The 19,362-nt window shown below is 32.3% G+C and overlaps 4 protein-coding genes across 6 annotated transcripts in view; 1 reads left to right on the forward strand and 3 right to left on the reverse strand.

Moving 5' to 3' along the window:
* Nucleotides 1-19,362, forward strand: part of LOC144854354 (cytochrome c oxidase subunit 6C-1-like) — a 77,709-nt gene that overhangs the window by 47,667 nt on the left and 10,680 nt on the right. The gene's annotated exons all lie outside the window — the stretch shown is intronic.
* On the reverse strand, nucleotides 1,135-5,829 carry LOC144854338 (proteasome subunit alpha type-4-like). The gene is made up of 8 exons (XM_078712290.1): nucleotides 5,688-5,829; nucleotides 5,117-5,159; nucleotides 4,697-4,859; nucleotides 4,336-4,413; nucleotides 3,935-4,023; nucleotides 3,130-3,260; nucleotides 2,367-2,490; nucleotides 1,135-1,752 (listed from the first exon to the last, which is right to left on the reverse strand). Exons 1-8 carry the CDS (start codon nucleotides 5,688-5,690, stop codon nucleotides 1,601-1,603), a joined length of 783 nt encoding a protein of 260 aa, XP_078568416.1. The 5' UTR covers nucleotides 5,691-5,829; the 3' UTR covers nucleotides 1,135-1,600.
* Nucleotides 6,096-13,761, reverse strand: LOC144854265 (protein DEK-like). 2 transcript variants are annotated; one of them, XM_078712193.1, is made up of 11 exons: nucleotides 13,632-13,761; nucleotides 12,887-13,130; nucleotides 12,337-12,489; nucleotides 11,735-11,811; nucleotides 10,824-10,918; nucleotides 10,042-10,175; nucleotides 9,313-9,557; nucleotides 9,022-9,199; nucleotides 8,478-8,539; nucleotides 7,824-7,976; nucleotides 6,096-7,413 (listed from the first exon to the last, which is right to left on the reverse strand). In XM_078712193.1, exons 1-11 carry the CDS (start codon nucleotides 13,662-13,664, stop codon nucleotides 7,402-7,404), a joined length of 1,386 nt encoding a protein of 461 aa, XP_078568319.1. In that variant the 5' UTR covers nucleotides 13,665-13,761; the 3' UTR covers nucleotides 6,096-7,401. The 2 variants fall into 2 exon arrangements, with proteins under 2 accessions (XP_078568319.1, XP_078568318.1); XM_078712192.1 differs by having other exon boundaries at nucleotides 9,307-9,557.
* On the reverse strand, nucleotides 13,957-18,836 carry LOC144854341 (stAR-related lipid transfer protein 5-like). 2 transcript variants are annotated; one of them, XM_078712293.1, is made up of 6 exons: nucleotides 18,762-18,836; nucleotides 17,943-18,083; nucleotides 17,329-17,378; nucleotides 16,961-17,096; nucleotides 16,190-16,407; nucleotides 13,957-15,646 (listed from the first exon to the last, which is right to left on the reverse strand). In XM_078712293.1, the coding sequence occupies exons 2-6, from the start codon at nucleotides 18,042-18,044 to the stop codon at nucleotides 15,493-15,495; spliced, it is 660 nt and encodes a 219-aa protein (XP_078568419.1). In that variant the 5' UTR covers nucleotides 18,045-18,083; nucleotides 18,762-18,836; the 3' UTR covers nucleotides 13,957-15,492. The 2 variants fall into 2 exon arrangements, with proteins under 2 accessions (XP_078568419.1, XP_078568418.1); XM_078712292.1 differs by lacking the exon at nucleotides 18,762-18,836 and having other exon boundaries at nucleotides 13,958-15,646; nucleotides 17,943-18,313.

The raw sequence follows: 19,362 nt of genomic DNA on the forward strand, positions 1-19,362 counted from the left end.
CAAAATATCCACTTTTTAAAATTCAATAATTACGCGATAATATTGCCTTATATGCGCATATATTGTGTTATCATCATCTTATAGAGCCATAGTAACCAGTTATGTCGAAAAATAAAAGGGTCGAAATTTGGACATTTTTCCAAAATTTTCCTGTACTATAGTACAGGGATTTTTTCGAAAAATGCCCAAAATATCCACTTTTTAAAATTCAATAATTACGCGATAATAATGCCCTGCATGCGCATATATTGTGTTATCATCACCTTATAGAGCCATAGTAACCAATTATGTCGAAAAATAAAAGGGTCGAAATTTGGACATTTTTCGAAAATTTCCCTGTACTATAGTACAGGGATTTTTTTGAAAAATGCCGAAAATATCCACTTTTTAAAATTCAATAATTACGCAATAATATTGCCCTGCATGCGCATATATTGTGTTATCATCACCTTATAGAGCCATAGTAACCAATTATGTCGAAAAATAAAAGGGTCGAAATTTGGACATTTTTCGAAAATTTCCCTGTACTATAGTACAGGGATTTTTTCGAAAAATGCCCAAAATATCCACTTTTTAAAATTCAATAATTACGCGATAATATTGCCCTATATGCGCATATATTGTGTTATCATCATCTTATATAACCCTAGTAACCAGTTATGTTGAAAAATAAAAGGGTCGAAATTTGGCCATTTTCGAAAATTTCCCTGTACTATAGTATAGGGATTTTTTCGAAAAATGCCCAAAATATTCACTTTTTAAAATTAAATAAATATGCGATAATATTGCCATATATAGTGTTATCATCACCTTGTAGAGCCATAGTAACCAGTTATGTCGAAAAATAAAAGGGTCGAAATTTGGACATTTTTCCAAAATTTCCCTGTACTATAGTATAGTAAAATATCCACTTTTTAAAATTCAATAATTATGCACATATATGGTAATATTATCATCTTATAGCTCCATAGTAACTAGTTATGTCAAAGAATAAGAATACAAAGTTAAAAAACAATTCTGTAATATTAGTAAATGGAAATTTTTTAAATATTGCCAAATTTCGACTTTTTTTTTTAAAGCAAATCCATATTCTGCAACTAATTTGTTTAAATTGACAAAATTAATTTGCAAAACTGTGTTTGTAAACTTTATTTCAGTCACAATAGCTATTAGTTTTTATATGACAGAGGCTCTTTTTAAGATGAATCTCTTGTGGCCAAATTCATCAATCACACTTAAGTGATTGGCTATTTCACTTACGTTAATAAAATAATAAAGGAATTCACTTATATAGGAAGATTTTTTTAATTTTAAGCTGTTTCCCTTAGCCTAAGTGTACATGGTGAATACATGGTATGATCGAGCTGCCAAACAGGCCTTAAGGTATCTATACTGTACTTACAACATATATAAAAATTACATTTCAATCTTCAACCAGCCATTCATTTTAATAAAAAAAAATCTAATAACTGTATTGTATATCAAACAATTCTAAAATGTATCCATCTATTTTCGAAAATGTTAATATCTTATGAAAAGGATTTTTTAAGTGACATTCTGAACAGAAGAAAAGAGGTTATCGAATGGTTATGCATTTACATTATTTCTTTTCCTTCTTCTCTTTTTCCTTCCTCTCTGCTTCTTTCTTTGCTTCATCTGCTTCAAAATCTTTTATGAGCGCTGCTACTTGCTTCTCTGGTAGAATGGTTATCTTTGTTTTTCCATTTTCTCTCGTTAACGTCGCCAGTTCGACTGAAATACAAATACACAGTTCAATGTGAAAGTGTATGGGCGTTTTAAACTTATTTTACAAAAAAAAAATAAAAAAGAGTAGGAAATACATGAAATTATATTTATCAGCTTGGTATTTTGTTTATTTTCATCCATAAAATAAGTCAAATGGTCGAGCGGTTAAGGCAGGGAACCATCTACCATACCTAATATCGGCAAGGCACTTAGTTCTGGTGGTGGAACAATTCTTCTCGGATGGGGACTATAAACTGTAGGTCCAGTGTACACAGTTATAACCTGTGTGCAGAGCCCAGTTCATCATTCAAGACGAGTAGGGGTTACCCCAGTGAAATGGTTCACAAAAAAGCTCCTGTATCAGGGGGATTACCCCCTATCTGATCAGTGATTAATTTACTCTTGGTAATCCTTGGCCACATGTGCCTAAAGACATAAAAACACTGGAAAACCTTTAGGACAAGCAGAGTGTACACTTTGTCGCTTGAATAGGGGTAGGCCATAGTATTTGTAGTATAAAACTTTTATTTCCCCTTGTTTATTTTAAGGGAAAGTGTCTATAATTTAACTATAATATAAATTCCTCATGTCAATATGTAAAAGGGATCATTTATATTTACATTTTTCTGGCGTTAGTTTCGTCATGTCCAAGGTTTTGCTGAGAACTCTGACAGATAGGGCGAGGGCAGCATCCAGCGACGTCTCATCTTCCTTGTATTCTTGTTTTAACATAGAAACTGCAGCCTAAAAAAATTATATATATGTATAAGGAACACAATCTTGGTGATAATTATATTACAGGCTTTCATATACGCATACGCGAACCCAGAGAAATCAGTCATTGCATAGTTGGGGGCGCTATTTAATTATTAGTGTACTGTGATTGGTCAGCTAAATTCTAGGGCAACACACATGCTCAGTACAAACTCGGAAGAAAAGAACAGGCCTCTCGTCAGTGTGTTTTTCTCCAGAGATTTCACAGAGGACCCCTGCAAAATCTCGGAGATTTTCCAGAATATTGTCTTCACACTATGCAAACCTGGTTACGAGTTGTTACATTTTGCAGATGTGAAAACATAAGAAACAGCATCAGTATAACTAGAGGTTGCTATTGAAATCACTCATGCATGGAAACCAAAAGGCAGTATGTGAATAGTTTATTACGACTTAATTTAGGTCGCTCAGGCTAGAGCAACATCATTTTATAGCCCTAGTACAAAACTTTAATTACCTTGAATACATATTCAATGAAAGTGTTTAAAGCTCTGTTTACACATCAAACTTAATGTGACAAAAAGTGTGATATGACATCATCATGTCCATATATGAGCACATCACATTTTTGATAGTGTAGACAGAGCTTAAGGATAAATAAATACTTACTGAACTATTGTTGCCAATACAAGTAGCTTTCCAGCCTCCATAGTTGCCAGATGGATCACTATGATACAATTGGAATCCATAATACTTATCCCAACCCATGTATAGAATGGACACACCAAACGGACGTAAACCTGTGATCAGAAACAAAATTAATTAAGCCATTTGGATAAGAAAAACTGACAATAACATCAACAGAGACCAGGGAGGACATAAGCTGAGCTATGATGATGATATGATTAAAAGGGACACCCGAGCACCCAGAGAGGGACACCAGCAGAGAGCTGAACATCAGGTGATTGATGGCGCGAATCACCAAGCCATGATGAATGACAGAAGGTCATCATAGGGTCATTTGCGTGACCAAGGCTACTGACAATAGCCAAAATGTAGCAAGTGAGTACTTGATAATTGATCTATTGAAAGTTAAATTTTTTATACAAGAAAAAAATAACTTTTTAATAGAACTAAAAGGTGAATATAAATAAACTCCAGCCTACAACGAGCATTTGACATGGTATGGTTTGGTGATATAGGATTGTTTGTATTTTACTAATAATAAGTCAGAGCCATTATGACAATTATTGTCTATGGTGTCAAAGCGAACAAAGTTTAAGAATCTGAATATTGACAAGGAGTCTTCAAAATTGATTGATTAAACACAAGTGAAACGGATTTTGCATTCTTTTTCTAATCTTTGGCATATCATCATGCACAGTAATAATGAGGGTGTGGTTGCAAAAATGACAACAAATAGCAATAACAACCACCAAGATTAATAAAAAAAGAAAATTGTTTTTAAACCTACCTCCATTTTGTGTGTATATTTGTTTGAGGTCACATAAAGAGCTGACAAGTTGCTCACATGGCATTGGCTCCTGATATTGTAGTAAATACCTAAAGTTAAACACAAGTTATTAATCAACACAAACGTTATACTAACTACAGACAGTACATTCTCTCATTTGGGACATCTCTATTCTGGAGACACCATTATCAATTAAAGGGACTTTTTTTTATATATATTAGTAGGTGTCTATTTTATTGTAACTTCACATAAAATGATTTTAATGATGAAAATTTGATATAATATTCAAGGATCAGGTAATTAAAACTTAAAACTACCTAAATATAGTTTCCTAAAACAAGTTGGCATTAATATAATATATAGTTTAGTTATATTATAAATTATCAAAAAACATAAGAAACCTTTGAGCTGTAAGCCTTAATTCATTTGTGAGAATGTTGGCATCAGAAGTAATTCCAGCAACACTGCAAGCAATATTACTATAAAAAAAAAAGAAATCAAATACAATATGTCATTATTGATAAAGGACTGGGTGATAGTAATAATAATATCCTGGATTTATATAGCGCCTAATGTTGTGAAACCTCTAAGCGCTGAACATTATTACTCCAGTCATTTTTCCATTTTTTCTCCAAATTCTCAATGTAGTTTTTTATTCTTCTATTGCCATACTTATTGTTAATGTTTTGTTATTGTTTTGTTTTTTTGGCAATAAAAGGAAAAAAAAAGAAAATAAAAGAAAAAGAAAAAAACAGGTCATACTTGTCTAGTTTATAAATTTTTTCTGAGAATACGACCTCATCAAGTAGTTTGTGCGTGTTCCTTCTCTCTGCAGCAAGTACTACACCGTCACTAGCCAAGATCCCTAAACAGGTACCGGCATGTCCTATAGCTTCCATTGCGTATTCTACCTGGTATAATCGACCTGTAACATTACAATTTATATAAAATCTTTTCTGGTAAATGGTGGCTATTTTAACATTATTGTATTTGACATATTAACATATTATTGGAATAGGTATAGTTAGTACTAGAAAATATTTGTTAAAATATATAAGAAAACAATTCAATTTGAATCTTTAATTTGTAGTAATAGCTTTGTAGTATCTGTACTTCCAACGTTGGTAAAACAAGTAGTTGCAATCATGGTTTTTAAGGACCAAGAAGTATTCATTCACTTACCTTCTGGTGAGAAGATGGTCGTTCTTGAATCATAACGCCGAGACTTGATAAAAAAAAACAGAATTTATAATTTATTCATTCCTTTCTTAAAGAAGAATATGAGGCTAGCTAGATAGGGCCTTCTACTACTAGGCCTACTAGTACTAGGTAGGCCGGCCCTACTACTCTAGCTAGGCTAGGGCCAGGCCCTACTAGTACTAGGCCTAGCTAGCTAGATAGTAATACTGATAGTGATTACTGATACTGATTGATAGGCTAGCTAGGCCCTCTAGCTAGCCTAGTAGAGGAATTAATTTTTTTAAATAAACTGGGTCAGCATAAACTGTTACTTTCCACACCTATAAATGTTTACTGGTGATTTATCTCAAGTTATGTTGTTTTGCATCACAAGGCCAGGCCTAGGCCCTAGTTAGGCCTATTTCTACCGATCTTATAGCCGGTCATATCTGTTGTGTGCGGCTACCGCAACATGTGTGGAACAGTCAGAATGAGAAAGGCCTAACATTTTTTTGCAAGAATCGTATAAACAATTACTTTCTGAGTTTCATCTTTACATACATTATAAACTTACCATATTTCAGATCAGGTGGATACTACGATATAAAATCGAGTGTTTAATTAATGCAAATTAAGTCTAATCTTCACAACCCGGTTTCGAATTTTTGTGTGTGAAAAAAGAAAAAGTTGCTCATTCATCCAGTTTGTTTGTTCTATTTCTAATCGCCACAAAATTGAAATTCCAAAATTGGTGGCGCTGTTTTAGTTGGGCTTATCTTATTGTTGGTTTTTATTATTATTTTTTATCAAATTACTACGACACTGCATTCAATAAACACATGTGTTTAATGTTGCTAATACAATTTGTTTGTTATTTGGCTTTTTTTTAGCTCGTTTTACTGGGAAAGAATGACAAAATTAGTACTGTATTAAAATATTGGAGCTGCACCAACACTTCTTCATCATAATAAAACAACAATAATACAATTTATCTATACAAAATTTAATTTCAAAATTCCAAAACATTTACATTGTCTGGAATGACAAACAATAGAAAGTACATAATAATTATACATTAATTCAGTCATTTTTAATTAAAATGTCATATTTTATGCTGTCTTGGGGATAAATTATTATAATGGGCAGCTTAAAATATACAAGACAATTACTTTAGGACAAGCATAAATTTACAAAAGATAACCTATTGTTAAAATTCAATTCAAGTGGTACCTAGCATAATTGGTAACGAGATAAACTGGCTGTAAACAAAAATAACACTGTTGCAGGTTTAACTTAAACTGGCACACTTACACACCTACAAATAATATCAACTCTAAAGCACCACTTACAAACAAATAAAAGCGGCATAACAATACAAGGCTAAAAAAATAAAATTCAATATTCATAAATAAAAAACAATTAAAAACAATCGTGACAAAGCTGATTTCAAACAAGTAACTCTTTAAACTCGAACCCAACAACATCCTAAAATTCATTTAAATGCCCTCTTTTCTTTCTTTCATTCTTTAAAATATATTCTGAAAACTAGATATTCCGTATACCAAGTATTATGGGCCAGCTCGTTAGAGGTTACCGTTAAAAGATGAAGAAAACGCGTACAAAAATAGATCCAACCATTACAGGACAGAGCATCAATTTCACTGTAAGACTTCCGAGTCAGTCTGTCCTCCGTTTGTCTAGCTTAGATCTGTTTAATCATGACTTTATCACAACCAGTAATATTGTTAATTTACATGATCATTGTATAAACAACCAGACAGGTGATTACAAAGTAATGTACATTAAAAATACACATGTTATTCTTTTTTCCAATCATTAGTTCAAGTCAACTGGCATTTGTTGTAGGCCTAGGTATTCTCTAGTTTCAATGGATACATATGATATTTACATTAATACAATTATAATCAATGATATTCAAAAATGATTATTTTCAATCTAAAACATCTCATTCAAGTAGCATGTTTATACAATCTGTCAATCAATGATTTAAAAAAAATCAATAAAAATTAACGTGGACCAATTAAATTCATACCACAATTATACAATTTTAAACAATTAATCCATAATTCATATCTCGTTATAAAACATAGGCTACCACATGGATTTGTCTGTCACAGTGAATCTATTATGCTAGGTTTGGTGGTAAACAGTTTTGTTTTGTGCCCTACTAAATTGACCTCAATGACCTGACCAGTTGACATGGTTGCCAGGGCAACATATACTGATCGACCTTCAGAATTCTTTACTCAAACCAGACTACTGTGTTATCATGATACAATCTGCAAATAGAATAAAAAATTTATTAATAAAAACAAATATTGAAAATTCAAATTGCTTAAAGATATATTGTCCCCCTAGACTTTTTTTTAAATTTGTGTTGAATATGCCATTTTAATGTCACATAACAGTTAATCACTTTGACCAAAAACTGGATTAAAAAAATATATATTTACCTAAAAAAAAAAAGTGTAATTTAAAGCAAAAAATATCTAAATTGTCTGTCAGACAATGATTTCTTTTCTCTTTTTATAAGTGAAATAGTTATTTGGTTTTTTTTTACAGAACTGAATAACTTTATTAAAACTGCAAAATGGCCTATTTAAAGTCTGATTTTATTAATCTTCATTTTTCATGTTTTTGGGGGAACATTTAATTTTAATGAAATATTTATTTTTAAATACAAACTTACCGTCTTTACTGTGGTCTTTATAAACTCTTTCTTGTGTTTTAAATCAAAGTCTGGATACTCAGCATACACTTGCTTGCAAAAAGCCTTCATCGTTATTTCTTCAAGATTAGCATTTTCTAATAGCGTTTCTATTTTTGTTTTCAGTTCACTATCCTATTAAAATATACATTAGACAATTATTAGTTGTATTTAAAAAATGTACAATAACATTTCTACAATATAGGTTGTACAGCTCTACCGCCTAAATTACCAAGGATAACCATAAGCAAATTCATTTACTATCCTTCTTAAAGGTGGCAATCCCGTTCACAACATATACACAAGATGCTCTACATAATAAGTCTTATTACAAGTCTTTGGGAGTGGAGTTGTAATTTGTCATTAGAAAAAATCCCGATATATGACAGGACTTGAACCCAGGACCCTTGGAGTGGTAGCCAAGCATCATAACCACCAAGCCACAACTCCACTCAACTTCATCGCTAGTTCTTTAAACATACAAGTGTCAGGTTTATCATATCTTCTTTAGATTGTCATTATTCAAAACTAAGAATGAACTAAAACGCAAAGGATATAAATATTAATAATTTATGCAGATCAAAGATAAATTGTACTAATGTTTCTAAAACCATTCTGTCTCACTTGCATACTTACTGTTGGTGCTTTCTTCTTCTTAATAATTGGCTCACTATCAGAACTATCAGAGTCTGAAGACACTGAAAAGAGATAATTAAATTAGTAAAGTTAGGTTTGCGGTACACCATGTGTTTTGAAAAGCAAAAAAGGGCCCTCTACAGACCCACGGCAGCCAGCAGATCACTAGAAAACGACCCACTACTCTTTTCGAATAGTTTACCTAGTTGTTTACCGTGCACTATATTTACACAGGACCAATGGCTTTACATCCCTTCTGAGGGACAAGGAAATGAGAGTAAAGCATTTTGTTAATCAGCGGGGTGGGACTATACCCGGGAAAAGCCTGGTTCAGGAAAAAAAATGATTGGTAAGCATTTCTTTTAAAAACTCATCTGAACTGTCTAGAGAGAGGCCTACATCCAGACCAAAAGTCAATACAGGGACTATACCCGTGGATATACCTGTTTGTGAAATCAGACATAAAGTAGGGGGCGGGATTAGACCCGAAGTGGGATTATACTGAGGATATACTGTATGATATAAACATGCCCACTGTACATACCAACTTCCTTCTTTTTGACCTTCTTAGCTTTCTTTGGCGATGCTGACTTCTTCGGCGTTTCTAGTTTCTTGGGTGATTTCTTCTTTTCCTCTTTTGGTTTCTTTTTCTCTACTTTCTCCTTTTTCTTGGGAGTTGTAGGTTTTTTTGGCGTTTCTTTGACCTTTTTCTTTTTAGGAGACTGCAATGTGAAAATACTTTGATAGTGTAGACAGAGCTTTAGACAACCAGGTTTTATAAAAATTTTCTGTAATATTGCGTGTATAAAAATGTTACATCTACAAATACCTTAACTTCTTCTTCACTTTCATCCTCACTATCCACCTTTTTAGCTGCCTTTTCAGGTTTCTTTATTTCTGTTGGCTTCTCTTCATCTTCACTATCACTGCTAATACTACTTATACTGCTTATGTCACTAACATCCCCATCATCTACTACTTCCATTGTCTTTGCTGGTTTTTCCTTTTTCTGTTTTTTGGGCTTCTTTTCAGCTTTCTCCTTACCAGATGCTAAACGTTTTCGTTTTTGAGCCTTCTTCTCTAAAAAAAAACAAAAAAAAACAATTACGATCAGTTAGGGAGAAAATGGCAAAATCAGCACGGTGGTCATGCTACAAGAGTTGTCAAAACAATATAGATTATCTGATAAAACTCCTAGAAAGTAGGAAGCCTTTTGCCATATTCCCCCTGACTGCTATAACAAAACTACATAAGGAAAATAACTTTTTTTTAAATCTTATTTGCCAATGGAAACCTGAAAATATGTTTTTCCCCATAAAAATCGTCATATTTGAGGGGTTATTATTATTATATATATTTGCAACACATAATTTGGGCAGCTTCTACCAAACCTGCTCTTATGGCAGATGTAGGACCCCTATAAGAGGGACACCTTTGGGACACAACAAAAGAGGTGTCCCCTGAATAAGGGTTGGCTGAAGTGTTAAATCATATTCGTATGTTTCACTGGAAAGAGTGTCACAAAGGAATGGTTCTACTATGGTTTTTTGGAACCAATACTTACTTTTTGGTATTTTTTTACCAGATGGTGTTGGGTTCAGACAGAAATCCATTATCCTTTTCATAACTACCTCTTTGTTACCGCCACGTTCTAAATCAAGATAACTGCAAAAGTCTCTTAATGCTGTCATCGTCAACCTAAATAAATAAAATACATACAAAACAAAATCATTATTATTTCATAACGTTCGCCATAGTTGAAAGAAGCATTAATGTCTCAAATTCAGTTACTATATTTTGTACAAAAAATAGACTGCCTCTTCAAGTCAGCTGTAGTACAGTTGTTAAAGCTACCCTTGTAAAATAAAGTTGAATAAATAAATATGAATGAATTTACAGGAAAAACTCAACGACAAATATTTTTCAAATACAGTATTCAATTTATATTTAAAAAACAAGAAATGAAAATTGTTTTATTATAAGTCTAAACATCATATTTGAAGAACTTAACTAAAAAATGTTGTATAGAGGGAGTGGGTATAAACAAAAATATTTACGTAAAAATTATAATTTACGAAATTTTTCAAATACAGTATGCAATTTATATTTAAAAACCATACCAAAAAGTCATGAAAAAAAACCCATCATATTTGAAGACCTTAGAGGGTAAACAATTTTACAAAATACATTTAATTGTACAATAATTTAGCAAATGTCCTCATATCGCTAGGTAAACAAGTGCCTGTTTAATAAATGTATCTAGTTCCTAATAAATATTTGATGTATGGTTTCTATTTCATGCTTCACTGATTATCGGGGGAAAAAAGTAGCAAAAGTCAAACTCACCGCACAAGGTACTGTTCTTTTTTGTAATATTCAGAATCGTCCTCAGTAAAATTGAATCCAGAAAATAGTCGAATGTGTTTCTTTATCTCTGTTAGCTAAAGAAAAATTAAACGTGTATAAAAGGTACATTAATTTAAAGACTTTCTTTAAAACATTGGGTTAAATCAAATATGTATTATAGTGCTTGAAAATCAAGTTTGTTAATTCGAAACCTCTGAATAAAGACACATAAAATAAAGAAAATTATAAGATTAGATTGTTTCATATAGTGTACATTAGCTAGGCTTATTATTACTACTAGTATTACTTCAATAGGATATGATGCTGAGTGAGTGATACTGTAGGCCACAATAGCAGGCCTAGGCTAGCTAGACAAGTGGACAATAAGTGTGCTTTATAGAGGTTGTTAGAATAAAAACAGTTTCGTTTAGGTACTAAATTCTACTGTTTCTTCAGATATAACTTGGCTAGTATCTACTAATTATGATATAATTTCTCTACAAAATGAAAGATCTTATAATATCAAAATCATTCTACTGAAGTTACTATCATTTTGAAATATTGAATTTTTAGTTTCAATGTAACATTTTATGAGGCAGTCTATAATAAACAGGGTATGAATCTACTAAAAAAAATTTAACTGCATAAAAAGGTTAAAGAGCAAAATATAGTTATTACAGTAGAATAATATTGACATGGTCCCAAAATTTGAATAGCTTCTTCTTTTTTTTGTATGGTATTGTTTCTTATTTTTGATGTTTTATATATTTGTATAATGCTTTATCAATTATGTAAATATTGTGGTTTTAACCATCAGGCTATGTTAAATTATGATGAATTATGAATTTTGCAATAAAGACCAATATGACACCTAAATTTATCAATAAATAATGTGTGCTACTAGATATTACCTTGCCTGTTTTACCAAATAGAAATCTGTAGAATAGCTTCAACTGATCTGCATTTGTCTTTCCCAAGATCATTTCAACTGTAAATAAATAATTCAATTTAATTTTCTGTAATAAATAATCTAGAGGACACGGTTCTGTACTACTACTGTAGGGGCGTACAATTTACAAGTTTTATATTGTTCTCTCACTCCATAGAGAAGGGCTCATGTTGGTTTTTCCAGGTAAGCTACAGTAGGTATAAAACAGACTAGTTACTCTACCATTTTGCTAGCCTGTTTAAAAAATAGCCACATTTAAATTATTCTAGTAATACAGTACACATTGTTAGCAACACTGCAAGACCACCTAACAATGACAAAATTTGAAAAGTGGTTTTACAGACAAACCATAATGTTGGTAACCTCGTCCAAGTAAGAAAACTGATTTAATGTACATTTGGCAATTACAAAATCAAGCTAGCCACTGTGTTAAGCTATACACTATCAAACTATTTTGACATAAAAAAAAGTGTGATGTTCCGATATGGTAGTGATATACCCAAATATGGTAGTAATACGACATCATCATGTCCATATATGGGCACACCACACTGTGTTACTTACCTCTTTCCATTTCACCTAGTTTTGTCCCTTGGCCGTCGACTATTTCAAATTTCTTTTTTTCTGTCGTTTCTTTCTGTTCTAGGCTTAAACGCTCAACCTTCTTTCTTTCTCGTTTTCCTTCCAATATCTGGACTGGTCCTTCAAGAGATCCCACTGAAATACACAAAATAATGTTTTGCTGAACACAAGATAAAAACAATACTGTACAATACATCCAGTTCAATTGCTAGTTTAAACATTTGGAACTAGCTAGCTAACTAGTTAGCCAAGGATTCTTTCCTCCTTTTTACCCAAGAAAACTGTAATTTAAAGAAAAAAATAGTCAAATTGTCAGACAATGACTTTTTGGTTAAATTTAACTGTTATATGTTGTCTTTTTATAAGTGAAATCATAATTTGTTTCAGTTTTTTTTCTGGAAGTGAATAACTTCATTAACACTGCAAAATGGCCTATTCAAAGTCTGATTTCACTTTATCTTTCATGATTTTGGTGGGAAAACACATCTTTAAGTTTCTTTATTAAAAAAATGTACAATAAAATGACTGTTACATGGAAGTTCTTCATCACTGTCACTTTCTTCATCATCCTCTTCCTCCTCAACATTCTGGTCTTCCATTTTATCTTTATCTCGTATTTCTTCTTCTTTATGCTGCTCTGATTGTATCTCTTTTGATGCTTCTGACGTTTGTTTGATGGCCGACTGTTTTACTGGCGACTTTACTTTATCAACTTTTCCTGGATTTTCACCATTCGTTTGTAAATCAGTTGTATTCTGTGATTTGATTTCATCAACCTAATATAATAATAATATTAAATGACATTTTTTTGCCAACAAATTAAATTACAAAACTAAAACAGAAAAGAAAACTCGGCCTACACTACAATTACATATTAATTATTACATAATAATTAATATGTAGGCCTACAGTAGCTGGGCCGAGGCTAGGCCTAAACCAAAATAAAATCATTATTAACAAAAAAATTATAATATTAATAATAATATTTAATAATAAACATAATACGTAGCCTACTGCTGCTGTTACATGCAATCGTAGCTTGGATCCCATTATAGCCAATTCAATTCTCGGATTCTCAATAAAGTACCACTAGGCCTAGCCTAGGATGACTCTCTGTACGCCAGCGTACCCGGTGCAAACTTACTTGTCCGCCGTCGACGAAAACAACATGCAGCCGGCTAGGACACGCACAGCCAAAAACACGTTTAACCAATGGAAATTCATGTACGAAAATGGCTAACTACTATAAATACATGTTCTCTAAATTTGCAACAAACCTTGATACTAGCAGAATTATCCTCGTCAGCCATATCTAGATTTTTAAACACACTTCAAGTACTACCGAAAACACACGTTGAAGACTTTTGTATTATTCCAAAATGGCGGTATCGCAAGCGGGAATGTAGACCAATTACAAACGCCATACCATGGCGAGTAGGCGTTGATAAGGTTTATCTAAACGATGGCGTCATTGGCTGAAAAACACAGTACAAATTATAATTTCAGTACTGTATGAGGTTTTTCCAGATAAATATCTTAACAGCAGTAAACAACCACATGGTTAATACATTCTCTTTTATTGTATTCAGATAAAACAGTATGAAGCAAAAAAAGCTTTGGAACAAGATATCGGCTAAAACATATAGCCTAAAATACAGTTTTTTTTACTATGCAAAGCACACGTCTACAATATGCTTCCATCGACGCTCAGTCAACGAGGCTACATTACAGGTAAAATATGAATTATTGTTTTACAAATTTTAATTTAATTCCGGTTAATTAATGAGACACGTTTCAAACCGAGCTTTCACTGCCCACTGCCCATCAACTGATTCCCCAACTAACCATTAATTAATATATTAATAAATTTAATTTACAATAAAATAAATATCAATAAAATAAGCTATATGAAGCATTTATATTAGGCCTTTTTGGTTTATGTAAGTAATATATATTACAATATCAACTTGCCCTATACGATAGATAAAAACGAATCAAAAATGTACAAAATGCTATAATCAATACTAATCAATAAATATTAATCAATAGCAACCAATCAATAGTAATCAATAATATAAATCAATAGTAACCAATCAATAATAATCAATAATAATCAATAATATTAATCAATAGTAACCAATCAATAGTAATCAATCAACAGTAATCAATAGCAACCAATCAATAGTAATCAATAAATAGTAATCAATAGCAACCAATCAATAGTAGGCCTAATCAAGTAAAACATCTGGAATGTTTGAAGCGTTAAACTATATAAACAGTGAATAAACTTGTACATAAAAGTGTTCTATATAAATAATGTAATTATATATTTACAAACTTAGGTTTTATTAGCCGATTAAATTATGTATTATAGATAAGGAATCTCTTAGTTGGTTCCCACTAGGACGAACGCAAAGACGTAGACGCAACGCAAGAGTTGACCAATGACAAGCGACAGCTTCGAATAATCAATCGCTTGTGATTGGCCAAATCGCTTACGTTGCGTTACGTCACTGTGTTTCGTCTCTCTAGTGGGAACCAAGCATAATGCCTTCAAACCTCCTTGTACGTCATTGTAATAATCAATTAAACATTAATTCTTACGTATTGTTATATTCACAGTCAAATTCACAAAGTTCTATTTTGGCAGTGTATTTTAGTGTTTTAAAAGACGATATACTAACTCCACAATATTTTTTTACCAAAATCCAAGCACTAAAATATTTACCGATAACTGTGAAATGGTACATTGGTGTTCGGACTGGATATTTATTTTAAACTAGTATTAGTATAGCTAACTTTGGTAAAAGTGTTAAAACAGTTTTGAAAAAAAAATGAACATTTTTTTTATTTTAAACACGACGCTTACTTGGAACATTATCGGATGGTGCACTTATGCGTAATAATGAGAATCTGAACTTTATAATATTGATCACTCCAGGCCTATTGAAGCATGAGGTTTGGATTTTAGACTTTAGATTACCATCATTTAGGCTAGCAAATAATTGATGAAGCGAGAAAATATCAAAGTGTAAGGCCACTTCAGGCCCAAGCCTACTAGGCCTACAACAAACGTTGGGACTGCAGCGGAATTTGTAGTCTCCTGCATGCACCAGACCACATAGTAGATAGAATGATTTAAGCTTGACCCTTTATAATCTTCAGATATTTTGGTAGATCTTCTGGAAAGCCAACGACCATAAATGGTAGAAGTGTCGTGAAGAAAGACATTGGAATAAGTCCACCCATGTCCACCTGGCTCAGTTGAACCACTTTCAAAGACGATGTGCCACTTTTAAAAAAGAGAGAGAAACAAGTTGAGTTTACAACTTTCATTTCAAGTAAACATGTTCTTCTTTGATAAATATGATAATGTCAACAACAACAACAAAAAGAACGCAGAAGACCATAAAAAAAGCAAAAAAAAAGAAATACAGAATTATGATAAAAATGATTTCATTTCATGTTTTTATATTTCAAAATACAACTGGGGAGTCATTTGTACTAATAATAATAAAATAATGTAAAATAGTTTTACTGTAGTAAGTGACCTATAACATAATAATAGCAGAAGATAACAAATTTGTTCTTTCGAAATCCGATACTTTAACTTATTGATTATTGAAGGGTCATTTAAGGGAAATATCATCAATATACCCATCTGCGCATCACTGGGATATACTGTACTATACTACTACTAGACATAGTACAGTAAATAAATAAGGCCTAAACTGTAATTAGATAAATTCTTACATCACACTTCATAATGAATATTCATGTTTATTTTGTGACGTTTCATGAGGGGTTTCCAGACTGAGATGACCGAGCGACTTACCCATTATCAACCACTGACATGTGCATGCCAGATGGGTAGCGGGTCGCCCTAATAATGTCTTCTTTTTCTGAACACTCATCATGTTCTACTGATTCCATCACGTGAACTAAAGTGTTTGATTCTGGAATGGTCTTCTTGTACGCCATCACCACGAACTCTCTTGGTGAAACAAGACCGACACCAAACTTATTCGTCTCTTGTCGAATAATTTTAAGATTCTAGTTTTAACAATAGAAAAAGTTTTATCATAACGAAATCATCATCATAATCATCATACATCATCATCCATCATCATCATCCATCATCATCATCATCATACATCATCATCCATCATCATCATCATTCATCATCATTCATCATCATACATCATCATTCATCATCATCATCCATCATCATACATCATTATCATCATCATACATCATACATCATACATCATCATACATCATTATCATACATCATTATCATACATCATTATCATACATCATCATCATCATTATCATCATCATCATCATCATCATCATTATCATCATCATCATCATCATTATCATCATCATTATCATCATACATCATCATCATCATTATCATCATCATTATCATCATCATCATTATCATCATCATTATATCATCATTATTATCATCATTATCATCATCGTTATTATCATCATCATCATCATTATCATCATCATAATATCATCATTCTCATCATCATTATCATCATCATTATCATCCTCGTCATCATAATTTTTGTTAAAAATTATCAGTGTTTATTACCTCTGTAACTTCCTCTACCATGGATACCTTCTTCATCTCAGTATCCCATTTTTCTCTCTCCCCTCCAAGCACCTTCGGCTGGGTTACTAACATTAAATCACTCATAGACATATCTGTCGTAAAAGTCATCTTAAACCTAGAGTAAATAGAATATAGTTAGATTATCTGATTAGATTATCTACCAACATATTTCACTATTAAAAAAACGGAACTAGATAGCTTTAAAGGGGATTTTCTTTATTTAAAAAAATTAATCTATAATTGCATCGCAATTACATTTACACGAAGAAACACGAGCATATCATGCGGGCTATGAATATTTTAGCATTCACATTAACAATATAGTACACTATAACATAGATACTTACATGTAACCATCATAATTTGAAGAATTCATTCGCTCAATAAGAACACCATTCTGTTAAATAAAATCAATAACAATTTAAAACATGACCTTATCATCATGACATTATCACCATCATCATCATCCTCACTATTATCATGACATCATTATCATCATCCTCATCATCACTATTATCATGACATCATCATCAGCAGCATCACCATCATCACCCTCACTATCATCATTATCATCCTCACTATTATCATGACATCATCATCAGCAGCGTCACCATCATCACCCTCACTATCATCATTATCACTCTCACTATTATCATGACACCATCATCAGCAGCGTCACCATCATCATCACCCTCATATCACCATCCTCATCATCACTATTATCATGACATCATCATCATTAGCATCATCATCATCATCCTCACTATTATCATGACATCATCATCAGCATCATCATCATCACCCTCATTATCATCATCCTCATCCTCACTATTATCATGACATCATCATCAGCAGCATCCTCAACATAATTAACCATCATTATCATCACCATCATCATTTCCATAGATCATCATTATCTACTGATCTCAGTCGAACATTGACAACAAGTGAACATACGTACCTTATCCTCTACAACCTCCCAATTTTCTCTTGTCATTAGATCGTCGACTGTTTGACATAATTTGTCGGCTTTAGCCTGGTAATCAGCCGCTATCGTCGTCATGTCCAACACACCCAGTCCTCTTGATGACGTCGTCAGACACTAGAAACAGAGGCTTGGAGTTTAAACAGCACAAAATATCAAATTAACGTCTTCGACAATAATTTGTGTTAGAGAAATAAACAGTTTAGCCTTTTTCAGCAACGTTCATGGATCCAACGTTTTAATTAGATGTTTAATACGTCTGTCGTTTTTCGATCATACTTTGTGTATCCATGCACTATTAATGTAAACAGCCGATAGAACCACGCCCACTTTGTTCTCATATCGCTATCTTATGAATTTGAATACATAACTATTGGCATGAAATATTCTACACTGTATATTAACGGACTTGAATTCATGAAAGAAATTTAAAAAATTGATCTTCGTGTGCTTATCCTCTACAATAGATACAGATTTACCTAGATACATTATTCATGTTCCTTTAATTCAATAGTGGTATATTATAATGTATACACATAATGTTTTTGTTAATTAGTATTTATTCACATGCAATATCATGATAGAGTACAAAGCTCTGTCTACACTATGTGACATAAAAATGTGATCTGCCCATATATGGACATGATGATGTCATATCACTACCATATTTGTGCATATTACTACCATATTTGGGCACATCACACAGTTTTTGTCAAGCTAGTTTGATAGTGTAGACATAGCTTAATGCTTCGTTCTCATAGGGTTGTCAAAATTACACACGTGGTATTTGAAGACTTACTTTATCAACAGATGTACAATCTAGATGGATGGGTGGGAATATAACAAACAGATACATATGTTATGTTCGGTTGCAAAATGAAGTTATCAGTACAATTCCTACAGGGCTCGTGAAGGTACGTCGCACAATAGCTAACTTTCTCCCAGGGATCCTCTGGGATCTGCAGAATAAACAAAATTAAACTGAGGGATATAACCGGTATAAGTCATAATAACTTAATTTTATAAAATAATAAAAAAAGGCATATCAATTTTGTTTTAGAAAAAATGATATTTATTCGACGTTATTTTGTTGTTTCTATGAGTCAGCTTACTGATCTTTGATTTCAATACTTCGTATGATTTTGCCCTCTATCTATCTATATCGAATTCATGATTTCTTCCTTCCATCATAAACCACTCGTGTGGATAGACATGTTCCTGAAATTGGAAATATGTCAATGCAACTAAAGTGTACTATTGCTATAATAAAACAAAGGAAAAAGTAATGTGAATATCAATAAGGAAACAATATTGCACGCGATTAGTTTCAAAATAAAATTTGAAACCTAAAATTTCCCCAAAAAATTCCAGGGTATTATCTGTTATGATTCCTAAT

This window comes from Antedon bifida, chromosome 10, assembly GCF_963402885.1.
Source record: "Antedon bifida chromosome 10, ecAntBifi1.1, whole genome shotgun sequence".
NCBI classification, from domain to species: Eukaryota; Metazoa; Echinodermata; class Crinoidea; order Comatulida; family Antedonidae; genus Antedon; species Antedon bifida.

Excerpts from the sequence above, each read along its gene's own strand:
- LOC144854265 (XM_078712192.1), bottom strand. The coding sequence starts at position 13,664 with ATGGCTGACGAGGATAATTCTGCTAGTATCAAG. Across the intron at positions 13,131-13,631 it reads ATAATTCTGCTAGTATCAAG|GTTGATGAAATCAAATCACA; the intron begins GTTTGTTGCAAA and ends TTATTATATTAG. Across the intron at positions 10,176-10,823 it reads AAAGAACAGTACCTTGTGCG|GTTGACGATGACAGCATTAA; the intron begins GTGAGTTTGACT and ends TTATTTATTTAG.
- LOC144854338 (XM_078712290.1), bottom strand. Across the intron at positions 4,414-4,696 it reads AAAATTTATAAACTAGACAA|TAATATTGCTTGCAGTGTTG; the intron begins GTATGACCTGTT and ends TTTTTTTTATAG. Across the intron at positions 2,491-3,129 it reads GTATTGGCAACAATAGTTCA|GCTGCAGTTTCTATGTTAAA; the intron begins GTAAGTATTTAT and ends TAATTTTTTTAG.
- LOC144854341 (XM_078712293.1), bottom strand. The coding sequence starts at position 18,044 with ATGACGACGATAGCGGCTGATTACCAGGCTAAAGCCGACAAATTATGT. Across the intron at positions 17,097-17,328 it reads TCAAATTATGATGGTTACAT|GTTTAAGATGACTTTTACGA; the intron begins GTAAGTATCTAT and ends TATTTACTCTAG. Across the intron at positions 16,408-16,960 it reads TGGTAGAGGAAGTTACAGAG|AATCTTAAAATTATTCGACA; the intron begins GTAATAAACACT and ends TGTTAAAACTAG.